Consider the following 14,120-nt stretch of genomic DNA (forward strand, 5'->3'; position numbering starts at 1 on the left):
ACGGGAATCAATTGTTGAATGAAGTGGAAGGAATTATTATACAAAGTATATTTACTACAGAATTTACAACAATTTGAATCATTTTTAGTATTGGTATTATAATATCGTATTACCAATGGAAATTGGTTATTGAATAAAAAACGTTTTTATATCAAGTATATGTACAATTGAACTTATAGTAATTGATTTCTATTCAAGATTTGAAATACGTGTATAAAATGTCACATTTAGAGTAACTACAGAACCGTGCTATACATATATTTATAGCATCATTAACTTTGTACAATTAAATATAAAATTGTATTTGTATTCACTAGAATCCTCAGTAAATGTATTCCTTTAGTACATTCTCTTGTACTAAAGTAAAGGTTGTGTTTATGTCTTCCTCATTATATATACTAATATTGTATGAAGATAATCCACTATAGATGAGCAGTATTGAACCTAATGAAACCCATGCACCACAAAAAAGCTAGGCTTTCACTCTTCTTCTTGAATACATTTCTCCACCAATTCTCTCAAGTTAGGATTTTCCATGGCAGCTGCAATTCTTTCCTTATCGTTTATTTGTTTATTTACTGAAATATAAAACATTTAATAGACATTAAGATAAATTGATAATTATTATATATGGAATGATTGATTGTACTTACTTTCTTGTTCTGTAGAGTGTGCACCTTTCCTAATATATATATCTAGTTTAAAAAGGGCTACTAAATGACGTTCTAGTTTCACTCTAATGCATAAGCCAATCAATGTTGCCAGAGAACAATGGGGCACTGTTGGATTGAATTCAATACGAATTACAGAAACTCCTTTGGGAGTTTGCCTCAAAATTTCAACACAGTCTTCATAAACAACGTCCAATTGCTCCAACGTTTGTGGCTTCTCTGGATCCTTGATTGTCCTTAACAAATCTGTGATTTTAAGTTCCGTAAGTTTTGATAAAATAAATGGATTACTAGTGAATCCTTTTGCATTAAAATATGTTACCCATCTTCTGATTAATTAAAAAAAAACAACAAATAACTTTATAAGTGAAATTTATGCAACTGCAAATACAAAATATGTAATGTCAATGATGCTTAATTTTTAGCAAAATTTTTAGTCATTAAATAGGTGTATTGTTACTAACTTGTTTACAACTACTGGTTAAACAAAGGCTTCTATAGAAACTGTTATTAATAAGCAATATAATAAGTTGGTTCAATGAGAATTCTAATCGGTTCATTTATATTCGATTTATAATATGAACTTGCCATAAACGGACTCCTTTAGCTCAGTGTCAGACTGCGAGATCAAACTTTGGTTTTTCGCATCCAGATATCCTTCAACAGCCTCCATTTCGTCGCTCGTCGGCACACCATCTCTTATCTTTCCCCCCAGTGAAATTTTTCGTAAAAATGACAACATTCTTGCCCCGTTCCCCCCTTGTCACTTGTAACAGTCAACGATACATCATTAGAATTTATTTATGTTATGGCTGGATGTTACAGTGGACCTAACCTCTGGTCAACTTGCAAAACGCATAGTAAGTGCGTCATCGTGGCGCGGAAGTTCAATAATGAACAACCTTCCCGTTCCAAGTTTGTTATACCAAATTATATTTCAATTCAAAGGGGAAACTATTAGAAAAGAAAAAATTATAATTAACGCGAGTATTATTGAATAATACGAAGATCATGGAGGTTAGATGCAATTTGACGAACGGATGATTTTGGAAAGGTAAATGAATTGAACGTCTAAAGTTTTTAAATGTGTGTAACATTAGATTATTGCAAATTTATTAATGTAGAATTTGTTAGACCTCGTACAGTCCCGTATGTTTTATTTTATTTAGATATTACATAAATTTTAACATATTGCTCGTATTTTCGTAGAATATAAACATGGTAGGCATAATTATAATATATGATCAAAATGTTATGATATATAATTATGTTACATCAATTGTAATCTGATCTTATCGCAGGACGATCCCAGATTATAATAATTTAACTTTATTAATCCAAGCTGTCATATTTAATTTATAATTTTATGTCGATTTGTACGCTATCTGTTGAAATTCAGTATAACTAAAACAGCCCCGCAAGTCATTTTTTAAATCTGATTTTGTCTCAGAAAGCAAAAATAATTACCCTATTGTTTTAGTGTAATTTACTTGTCAGATTTACTGATTATAATTACTTACTTGTTCAATCGTAGTATTATTAGAATGCGAATATTTATACATTATTGGAAATATACATAAAATATTCAAAATGCAATACTTCTTGGAATATTTAATATATAAAATAATTTTATGTGTATCCGTGTTCCAGTAAAAACATAAATTTGATAAATCAGTAGTTTACAGATCGTTAACAAATTATAATACGAGAACATAATCCCGAATTCTATGTCGATGTTTTTTAGCCGCGTGTTAATTTGTTTATTTTCACTTCCAAGTATCAGTACTATAAATACATGTAATTTGTTTATTTAATAATTTTTACGAACTTATGCCTGATTTCTAAACACCTGTCTAATGTAGTCATTTCTATATATATTTATAAAGGACATAGAAATTAACATATTGTTGTACGTTCTAACCGAACAAACAAGTTCTATGTAACTCCGGGTGAAAAAGAAATTTCCTTTCCTCATTATCATACTATACGCGTGCCTCATTCGTCATTGTCATAAATAATGCAAAAAGACACTATACTATATGTATCCAGATGCCAAGATCCTTTTATATACCATAAGAGATTATGAGGATTTAAAATAAGATGGAAGAACTTTCACAATAAAAAATTTAATTCATCATACATAGGCTGCGGATATTTATGCAAATTTATATTTTTATGAAGAACCTAAGCGGGAATTTGTTTTATAAATAATTTAAGCATAAATAACAGCGTACTTAATTAAAAAATAATTATTAGGCGGAAAACGTTAATTCGTAAATTGTGTAAGGATTTTAGCTCCATTTAGCTTTTTAAGTAGAACGTTATACTTTTTATCTTATAGGATGTAAGCTATTTTTGATAGTTTAATCGTGAATTACACTATCCAAGGTTACTTGTATCCAAGATACGAATTATTTCTTAATGTCAAATTTTAACGCTCTACAACCTTGAGCGACCTTGCACGAGATAACGCAGTTTGACTCTCATAAATAAACAGCGAATTTTTATGCAAATTCATATTATTGAGAATGCGATTATAAAGCAGAATCTCAACAGAAACTTGTTTTATCTACTAAATATTATAAAAAGCACTCTTTATATTATGTTAATTTTCAAATGAACTTTCAATTTTGTTCATCTGTTCAAATTAATTTTTAGCTTTCAATATGTCATCAATCATGTTTATCTATGAATTGGGGGTAAGAAAATTAACAAAATCGGACTTAGCATGTTTATCTTTAAACATTAGACGGATGTTCATGCACTACGAATGCATAAGCATCTACACTCTCCCTATTATCTCAACTCGCTTTATGATCTCCCTCTAATATATGTCCTTTCACCTATAGTGAATCTCATCTGCTGAATGGAAGTGAAGAGCGGGATGGCGCATAACGACGAAAGTTCATAGTACGAAGATCACGACCCCTCTGCAACGACAAATAACATAACCTATGTTCCGATTTGCGCCAAAGGGAAAAAGTATGCGCTCATCTCGGGCGTCGCATCTTGCGCACGCTCCGTTCCGCAGCGAGAGCACGCAGAGAGGAACGTGTTGGAGTATCACCACCGGCGAGGAACACTGGCGAATTCGTGGAAGTTAACGGCGGTCGCGTCTGGGCCCTCCGCAAAACTGATAAACGCATTCATTCCGGCTGACCGAATGAGGTTTTAAGGTGAGAGAACGGTGCAACGCATGTCGGGCGAGGAATGCGTAAGGAAAGCTTTCTAGAGGGCCCCGAGATTCTCCTGTTTAATCCACTATTCGCGATAAAGCATGAAACTTAAAAGCTAGACTCGTGATATCCGTCTCGAAGGCGGTGGTCCAACGTGAGTTGACTGGGTTGGAACATTAGAACCAAAGCATACTTGTGTTAGGAGGCTAGTAACCGTTCCACCAAGTGTGTTGGCCTGGTGGTTCCGACCAGGACACTGTTGGCTGTTCCAACTTCTAATTAGGTAAGAATTGTTTAGAATTTTTATTTTGGACAAAGAACCCTATATGTATAGAGAAGTTTTATTCTTTAAGTTATTGCGTTTTTTTATTTTTTGTTATTCTTGTGGTTAATTACGAAATGTTTTATCAGATGTGATAGAGTACATTTTGTATGATCCTCTTCCTATGAGGAGTATAATGAATCTGGTTGCTTTGAGTGGCTGATATTTATCACGCTGGAACACCAAATAACTGTAATCAAAGATATTTCGGAGAAAGTCGAAGCGTTTATACGATAGAAGACACGTAAAATAGCGTTAATTAATACGACGATTTTGCTTGCGTGAAAGTACACCACACGACTGTAGGATCAGGTGAAAAAGACTCATTGTGTATGTGTAATTAATCGATTATTTCTCTCATATTTCTTTTTGTTCCTTGCCCGTGGAAATACATATTGAGAGTTAAATTTAGTAACTTGGTTTTTTATTTGAGTAGAACTGAGACGATTGAACATAAATAAAAAATATTTTAACCGTGTTGTCATATCAGTTCTTGCTTTCGTTGAGTGACGACCTATTTACTTTGCTTTCTATTTGTCCTTGCAATAAGGGGCCGTAGTTCTTTGAAAATGACGTAATGCGCCAATTTTCAGTTTACTTATGAGGAAAACGAACTTTAAATTTTGATTTAAAGAAAAAAGGTTGAATTAATATCAATATGATTAACCATCTAGATCAAGATTGTATTTCTGTAAATAGGGAATATGATTTGGAAAGGATTAATTGAAAGAGTTTGAGCTTATCGATTAACGTTACGGCGAAAATAAAGATTTTACTCAAGGTCACTCGATTGGTATCCATAAGTAATTGCAATAGTCTTCCATTGCAAAATTTCTATCGAGTTTCACGAATCAGAGTAATTCATTAAAAATTTTTTAAATTATTTCATTTATTACTTATTTTTAAACAAAATTTATTAGTTAATAAAATAGAAAAAGTTCATGTATGTAGATACAACTAGAGTTAATTAATACAGAGGTAGAAACTCGATAAAGAAGTTAGAAAAGAGAAACATTGCTTTTTGTATTGAGAGAGACATATTGACCACTTCGATCGATAAAAGTAGTATTTTTATCTCTAGTTCTAGTGCCACCCACTTAGCGACGTAAACAAGGAAAGATACTGACGTGCTTTCCATTAAATGCAATCGTACAGGAGATAACGAGAATGATAAGGAATATCTTTTTGCTGCGTCATTCATTTTTTCTCGTTAGCGAAGAAATTGAAAGTGGTATATATCTTAAATGATTGGATTATATAGCAATTATCTTCAACTAAAATTAAAATCACACTCCTAATATTTTTACGATATTTATTTTACCTAGTATGAAAATTTCAATGAGAGAGAATTTTTTCTTTTAAAATAACATTAATTGAATTGCAAAATTTAAATATTCTGCGCATAAATTATTTATGTTTTGTAATAATATTGAATATTCAAATGTTAAGCTATTTAAATAGATAAAGATTTGTTACATTGTATACTACTAGCTTGATCTTTTAATTATATGTAATTTATTGGTAACTTGAATCATTCAACAATAGAATTATCCATTGAGAATGCAAATATCCGACATTCTGTTGATTTCTTTGATACGGTAAAACGTCAGATGTCGCGTCGATTACATTCTTCACTAAATAATCCCCTAACACGCCACCAAAACTGATAGGAAAATTTGTTCCATAATTGATAATATTATTTATGAGGAAAATATTGTTTTATTTAATTTATTAATGAAATGTGCATTATGTCAATGTAAGATGGGAGCGAAATATTTTTCATTGTTCAATTCGCACGTCCCTGATTCCAATATTACAATTTCATTTCATCTAGCGCGCGTGTGCAGTAATTTCACCGAGATTTGGCGTAGTTCGATCTGAAAATTCGATTAACAGGTGTTCACTTAGTTAAAAGGCTCCCGTAAGTTGCATAACGTTTCCCTATTGACGACCTACTGTAACTATGCATATATGTACACAAAAAACTAGTAACACACCATCGTATAATTCCAAGTTATGTTAGAAAAAATACTGATTACGTAACGTCATTATTATAGCTAAATATATATATATATACACATGTATATGTGTGCAGATATATTCACATCTATTTCAAATTTGTTAGAAGTTTTTCCATTATTTATATACAGTGAATTCTAAAAATGTCCATGCCCTTTTGAGTGTAACTTGCAATTCCATGATAAGGTTCGTTAAAATACTTTTGTTACAGTTAATCAGTATCGCTTAACGAAATTTATTACGCTAAAAGACCTAACCAATGTAATATATATCTTATTAAAAGTCTGTCATTCGCTCATAGAAGTAGCAATTAATCGTTCGTAATGAAGAATAGACGAAGTGTGAATACTTTTACGATCCATTGTAGAGGTAGCGGAATTAATATACATATGTAGTGAGTTTATAAATTGAGGCGTTAAGGGTTGTATGCATCAACGTGGAGGCCCTGTGAACCTTAAACCTTAGACTATAAAAGTCTCTCGTTAAAACTCTATTGTTTACAATTTTCCATGAAAATTTTTTACTAGCTTGTTTGTAAATTAAGTAGCTTGTCTCTTGCTACTATTTGTTCAATTATAATTGTAGTGGTAAAAATTAATCTTCCATGTTAAATATTAGTATGCGATTTTAAAAAATATTTATACGTTAACATATACAAATCTTAATCTTGAAATATTTAAGATTAAATTATGAAAAAATATAAGGATAATATAATCGAGGACATTAGGTAAGGGTTAAAACGCAACAATTGAATCAGTAAAATATATTAGAAATCAATACCTAAATTTCAAATAATATCAACAATAATGTTAACTTTAGTTGCTGATCGTTTTTATCCCCAGTATCTTCTTGTTTTAATTACGTTAATTCTGTAAGAATAATGCATTATATATATTACTTCTGAAGATTTAGCAAAATTACAGAAAATCTAAATTTAATACATAATACAGTATAAAGAGTTACAGTATAAATGGTTATAACAGAAAATGATTACAATATTAGCGATAACATTACAATAATTGTACAACGATAGCTGTGACATATAAATTTCAGTAGATAAACGTTAATTAAGTCTTCCAGCAACTTTACAGCTCCACCCGTTTTACGTTTGCTTGTAGTATCCCACGCATGCGCGGATTCTCCCTCCTACGATCACTGAGCGAATTACCGGAAACAATCCGGCAACTGATAGAACTGGTTGCGAGGTAAAGAGAGAGGACCAACCGGTGACATGATGCCGCAAGCACGCTGGTGGAACGCTGTTATCGCGAGCAGTCGGCCTAGGACGTGGGAGCGACTGACTACCTCTGCGGGGCCAGGGACGTCAGGAGGTAGAATATTCACACATCTGACGGCTGTTGAGTCGGTAGTCCACCGGCCGGCTTCTGACAGAACATTGCGTCGCAGCATGGCGACCGGTCCACCCGGTAGTAAAGTTCTCACCGAGGACAATGTCTTCATCAACCTCCGGAAAATGGAATATGCGGTGCGCGGCCCTCTCCTTATACGTGCCCTCGAGATTGAGAAAGAACTGCAGAAGGTAAGGTATAGAAGTGCGACGTGGGGTAGCTAACCATTTTCGGTAGCCAGTTTCCATGGTTCATACCTCAACAGGATACTGATTTTAGATCCCTGATTACAGATATCATAAAATAATTCTACATGAAACGGTTCTTTAATCTTTTGGAACATTTCAACCTTGTAATCTTAAAGTGTTATAGTTTTTTATCATCTCAGCTGAAATTTTGCAGGATTTTTTTACATGTTTAAATTGTGCGAAAATCATACCAAATCTAAACAATCCCAATGTGATATGCTCCAAAACTATTAGTGTGCCATTTCAGAGTTACTTCGCGTTACATGCTGTTGTATACTAGTAAACAGAATAGTATTTGTGATTCGGTGGGTTCTTTTATTTTTCTGCGCCTGGACATGACGTGATTAAATAAGGAAAACATAGATAATTTTGAGAATAGAATATGTACTGAGGTAGTGATAAATATTTCTTGGTGGTTATTTATGGAGGTTATGTTTCGATTTTTAAACATTATGAGATATATATAGTATATATGTATATTCGTAACATATGGTGTATATCATTTGGAAGTTTTCCGTTTCTTTTTTCTTAGGTTGATAACGATAAGAGAAAGTTAGATAATATCAGATAATATATGAAAGAAAATAAATTGTGATTAAGCTCAATTTAAAGAAGTTAATTCTGTATATCTTGACATGGTTTTTCAGGAAATATACTGCTGTTACTATCTTTTTAAATATAAATTTATTGATACATAAACTTTTTGATATTTTTCATTAAATGCAATGCTTTTATCCATTTAAAAAATTTACTAAAACTAGGGAACTAGATCAAAATATATGTAGAAATTTTGTTTTTAAATAATGGAAATTAAATAAAAATGTATAAGTTTTATTGATTCTGAATGATGTTGGAACCACCTGTCGCTGAGGATTAATTCAAAGGAAAAGCAACTAAAAATAGTGTTTCAATTGGCGTCGATTAGCATAAACTGTATAAACATATCCTGAAATGACAAGTATTGTTACTTGCACGACAAAATTCCTCAATAACTTCGAAATAAAGTTCCATGAAGTCGAATTGTTTCCAACATTATAACATTGCATATTTGCATATTGTAGCTTTGCTTTAATAACGGCTTAACTCAAAAAATGTAAACATCGAAGGAGTGACGCTTAAAAATTTTACAAAGGTATCTTCGTAAGCCATTTCAACAACATTGTAAAGCTGATTTAACACAAGATGTGCCATTATTCGTAAAAGCACTGTAACTTCCTACTTGTAGCGTCACAAAACAATTGAAGATGAACCCATCTTGATAGTGGCATAAGTAATAATTGTGCCATCTATCGCAAAACTGATGTAATTATAAATATAACGTTTTACATGATAAGAATAAAAATAGAATACAGACCTCCTATTCAATAAAACCAAATTTGGATTTTTTTTAATTGCGCCGCTATCAAAGCAAACCGATATATACTACATTTATAACACAGGAAAAACGAACATAATTTACATTATAAACCAACAATTAAAGCTATGAGTGTAGGAATAGCGTATACTATAAACATACATATAAAACATAAGGTATACTTTATTCAATATTTATAGCAAAATAATAAATATAGAAATACTGTATGCATTTATTGTGCATAGTATACAATTATTAAATATTATATTTACGATTCCCACATTTCAAGTCGCTTAAGACTATGAATTTTTCAATTTATTATGATAAAAAATGATCACTGAAAACAATTTCGTTGATGCATTGAATAGGACAGATGTTACGGACAAGTGGCTGTATCCAAAACGAGCTTAGTAACAGGAGCCGTTTAAGTAGCCTGTTGTTTGACCATGCAATTTGATACCATAAACTGTGAAAAAAGATAAAACATATTGTACGCATGTAACAGCCTTCGTCTGGCTACCATAGCTTGTGTTACATGTGTTCTATTACATGTGACCTTATATGGAAGCTCACAATATTATTCCAAATTTCTAGTACATTCTTATTATACAAAAAATGTTATATATTGTACAACAATAGACATGAAAATTTATATAATAACATTTCAATAAAAAAATTAAAATTTTAAATGTTTTATGAATCTTAAACGTTCAAATGTTTTTAATATTCAAGTTCAAGTGATTATGAATGACTAATGACTAATATTTATGAATGGTCTATGCATTATATCGTACATGTATGCTTTGTTTATGAATAATGTATATGTCTCTATGGAAAAACATAATCTTTCACGGTATTGAATTCGTTTTGAAAAATGCAATACGTGACTTGTGATAAATAATCTGCAAAGCTACCTTGGATTTGTGGAATTGCTATGAGTCACGAAGAGGGAGTAGTGCCAACGAAAGTGTTTAATGTACGTCATAGTTTAGATTATAGTTGCAAGTGAAACGATTGCCCAATTTCCCCAAGGCTATTATCGGATCATAAAAAACTTAACAAAAGAATTTTAAAATAACGAAATTACGAAATTTTTATTTTTGAGGGAAAATTTTACTATTTGAAAATTTACGAGTAAAATTTATAAAAAGATTAAATTTATAAATTGTATTAAATACTGATTAAACTGCAATTGAACATTATTAGAATTAGAATTTTACTTGTCTTAGATTCAGTACCATCGTGTATACTTGATTGTGTACACATACACATGTGGTTATTGTTCTGTATGTGTATTATGAATCACGCTTTATTGCATAATTGTTTGCTTATTTGATTGAGCTGGATTACTTTAAAGCTAAGCAATATGTGGATAAAGCAAAAAAATTAAAAAAAAATATATCCTTCGCATGAAGCGAAAGAATGGTTCATTTATGATCTAATAAAAGCTGGAAGTATCTCGGAAAATCCAATATTTGCGCTCATGATAAGTATTCACCATGCTAGATCGACAGACTAAATATAATTTATAATAAAAACAATGAGATATATATCGCAAACTTACTTCAATTTTACATACGTTATAATTGTTATTACTAATATATCGTAAACTCTATAAACAGAGAAGAGAGGCACCATATTTAAAGAATATGATTTTAGTAAAATCCCAAATAAAAGAATTATAGTGATTTAAAGATATTAATATTATAAAAAGATCGAAACGTGATGCTCACATTGTGTAACACAAATATGTTATTAGTTAATGTCTAATATAATATTTAAAAAAAAACAGAATTCTATAATATAATTTAAAAGTATTTAATGTAAATATGTTACATTAGTTACATAAGCACTATTTTAATTATATCCAAGTTTATACACAAATATTCATATACAAAAAATATGATTATGAAATATCTGTAATAAAGCTATCATCATTAAAGATATACTCTATATTACTAAATATAAAGATATAGAAAAATTAAATATATCAATACGCTATTTTTTTTCAGGGAGCCAAGAAACCGTTTAAGGAGGTGATAAAAGCGAACGTGGGGGATGCACACGCCATGGGGCAACAGCCCATCACCTTCTTGAGACAAGTACTGACCTTGACGGTGTCGCCGAACCTTCTCGATGATCCTAGCTATCCAGAGGATGTGAAGGAACGAGCCAAGACCATATTGTGCCAGTGTAAAGGAGGCAGCGTTGGCTCGTATTCTGAATCGGCAGGAATCGAGATCATCCGGAAACATGTTGCTCAATACATTCAAGATCGTGATGGAATTCCCTCTGATTACCATAACATCATCCTTTCGAACGGCGCCTCGGATGGAATCAAAGTGTGCAGATTATTTCTCTTGTATTATATCGTTAAGCACTATAGAAGCGATATAACAAGGTCGTAAAGTAAAACGTTAAGCAATAACAATGATTTTATTACCTTATAATAATAAAATTATGAGCCAGATTAACAAGCTGTAATGATGATAACAGATATTTAGACAAGCTAATTTTGAACATTTGTAAATGAGTAATATATCACATATTTTTAAAACCTTATTGCTGAACAAAAAAGCAGACTTGAATGAAAAAATTGCATTCCGTTTAATGATTTTATAGTTCTGAAACATTACTATTATTCCAAATGATTAAAGATCACATATTCTAATTCAATACAATATCTACATTTCATAACAACAAGTTTTGAAGAAGCATTCAGAATTCATTAACAAATATTCAAACTAAAAGTCCTGATTATTCTGTGATTTTCAGCTTGGTATATGAATAATCCATGTTATTGTTGCATTTATGTTACAGTCTTTCTTGAAACTGTTCAATGAGAAACTAGATGGTAAACCATCTGGAGTGATGATCCCAATCCCACAGTACCCTTTATACTCTGCCACTTTGGCTGAATTTGGCTTGGCTCAAATTGGTTACTATCTGAACGAGGAGAATAAGTGGGGATTGGATATTTCTGAATTAGATAGAGCATTAAATGAGTCAAGGAGGTTGTGTAATCCTCGTGTGCTAGTCGTAATAAATCCTGGTAATCCAACCGGACAAGTCCTTACACGAACTAATATCGAGGACATCATCAGATTTGCGTATAAAAACCGTTTATTCCTATTGGCTGATGAAGTTTATCAGGATAATGTTTATGATAAGGACAGTGCTTTCCACTCGTTCAAGAAGGTAATGATGGAGATGGGAGAACCTTACTGTAAAATGGAGCTCGCTTCCTTCATGTCTGTGTCTAAAGGTATATTCTAATTTGAGATCAAGTTTATGTTCTACTTCAATAGTTAGTTATAAGTATTTATCACTTTCCAAATGGAATGTTTAATATATTTAACAAGTATAGTACTTCAAATTTAAATAAAAATTAAATTGGGAAGTAGTATCTAAGACTCTCCTAAGAGTTGATCTTATTAAACTATCGAATATTATTTGGGAGCGCCTATGTTATAGGAGTAGATACTAATTCTTTTATGTATGTTGCAGGTTATATGGGAGAATGTGGAATCCGCGGCGGGTACGGGGAAATTATTAACATGGATCCCAAAGTAATGGCGATACTGTTAAAGTCGATCTCAGCAATGTTGTGTCCTACTGTTCTTGGTCAGGTAGTAATGGATGTTGTGGTGAATCCTCCAAAACTAAATGAACCATCCTACAAATTGTTTCAAAAGGAAAAGAAGGAAACCTTACGCTCTTTAGCAGAAAGATCTCAATTAGTGGTTGATACATTGAATAGCATTCCAGGTTTTAAGGTACTTTCTAAAAATTTATTATAAGAGCTTATTATAATATAAGAGATTTATTATAATAAGTATATGTGTCAGACATCATTTATTAGCACTCAATCATTAATTAGATTCCAATCTTTTACAGGTTAATCCAGCTATGGGTGCAATGTATGTATTTCCGCGAATCGATTTGCCAAAAGGAGCCATAAAAGCAGCAGAAAAGGAAGGTCAACAGCCTGATGTCTTTTATGCCTTTAAACTCTTGGAGTCCACCGGAATATGCGTGATACCAGGTTCCGGTTTTGGACAGCGACCTGGAACATATCATTTCAGGACGACAATCTTGCCGCAAAAAGAGAAAATAACTACAATGCTCGAGAATCTGAAACAGTTCCATATTAGGTTCCTCGAAGAGTACAAATAATGATACTATGGGATTTTCGTGCATTTTATTTCATCCTGGAAGTGTCAGGGTTATGATATAGAGATCAGTATTACATTTCCATGAAATTTTCACGAATTTATTCGAAAGAATGGTCAAATGTACATTAATTTGCATTTTGAAGTGAGAAAATATTATAAAGGGTATTTTTGAAATTATATTAGATCCGCTATCGACCTGGCACAAAAGGGATTACATATATGGTTTTATGTAAATGTAATATCATATGTATGGATTTCACAATTCATCGAATACTTGTAAATATAGTGAATTTATCATTACGTTTAAGAGATTGTATGACATACCAATCGATGGGTTTCTTTTATCAGAATCATTGGAACGTATGGTGGGTGTTTGTACGTGTATATCACAATAATTGTTTTTTATAATATTCATGACGATATTATCAGGTTACATTGCAATTTATATGCGAATAAATTATAATTATCGATTTGTCTGAAGAAATAAACTGTTAGGCAGGATATACAAATATACAGGATGGTTGGTAACTGGTGGTACAAGCGGAAAGGGGATACTATACCATGTACAAATCACGTGCATTCAATGAAATTCACCCACCAAAAAAGACTTATGTGTTCACATTTGTACAAGACCCTCGATGCTAATAAAAAATCACATGCACTTCAATTAAAAAGTGAAAAACATTTAATAACCATGATCACTACTTTCAGCGTATAACCGCAATCTATTATGAATTGATAGCAACACACTTTTGAACACTATTAGTACAATAAACACGTAAGCAAAACACTGGAGTTGTCTAACT

General features: G+C 31.7%; 2 protein-coding genes across 4 annotated transcripts; one reads left to right on the top strand and one right to left on the bottom strand.

The window, feature by feature from the left end:
• Nucleotides 1–36: 36 nt before the first annotated feature.
• Nucleotides 37–1,539, bottom strand: LOC100648497 (MIP18 family protein galla-1). Its single transcript, XM_003403114.4, has 3 exons — nucleotides 1,260–1,539; nucleotides 654–917; nucleotides 37–578 (listed from the first exon to the last, which is right to left on the bottom strand). Exons 1-3 carry the CDS (start codon nucleotides 1,411–1,413, stop codon nucleotides 481–483), a joined length of 516 nt encoding a protein of 171 aa, XP_003403162.1. The 5' UTR covers nucleotides 1,414–1,539; the 3' UTR covers nucleotides 37–480.
• Nucleotides 1,540–3,676: 2,137 nt separating this feature from the next.
• LOC100648266 (alanine aminotransferase 1) lies at nucleotides 3,677–13,988 on the top strand. 3 transcript variants are annotated; one of them, XM_012319778.3, is made up of 6 exons: nucleotides 3,677–4,130; nucleotides 7,307–7,728; nucleotides 11,152–11,481; nucleotides 11,960–12,404; nucleotides 12,647–12,915; nucleotides 13,037–13,988. In XM_012319778.3, exons 2-6 carry the CDS (start codon nucleotides 7,420–7,422, stop codon nucleotides 13,313–13,315), a joined length of 1,632 nt encoding a protein of 543 aa, XP_012175168.1. In that variant the 5' UTR covers nucleotides 3,677–4,130; nucleotides 7,307–7,419; the 3' UTR covers nucleotides 13,316–13,988. The 3 variants fall into 3 exon arrangements, with proteins under 3 accessions (XP_012175168.1, XP_020723824.1, XP_012175169.1); XM_020868165.2 differs by having other exon boundaries at nucleotides 3,677–3,847; XM_012319779.3 differs by lacking the exon at nucleotides 3,677–4,130 and adding an exon at nucleotides 5,954–6,090.
• The last annotated feature ends 132 nt before the right edge of the window (nucleotides 13,989–14,120 follow it).

The sequence above is a fragment of the Bombus terrestris genome, chromosome 16, assembly GCF_910591885.1.
Source record: "Bombus terrestris chromosome 16, iyBomTerr1.2, whole genome shotgun sequence".
Lineage (NCBI taxonomy): Eukaryota > Metazoa > Arthropoda > Insecta > Hymenoptera > Apidae > Bombus > Bombus terrestris.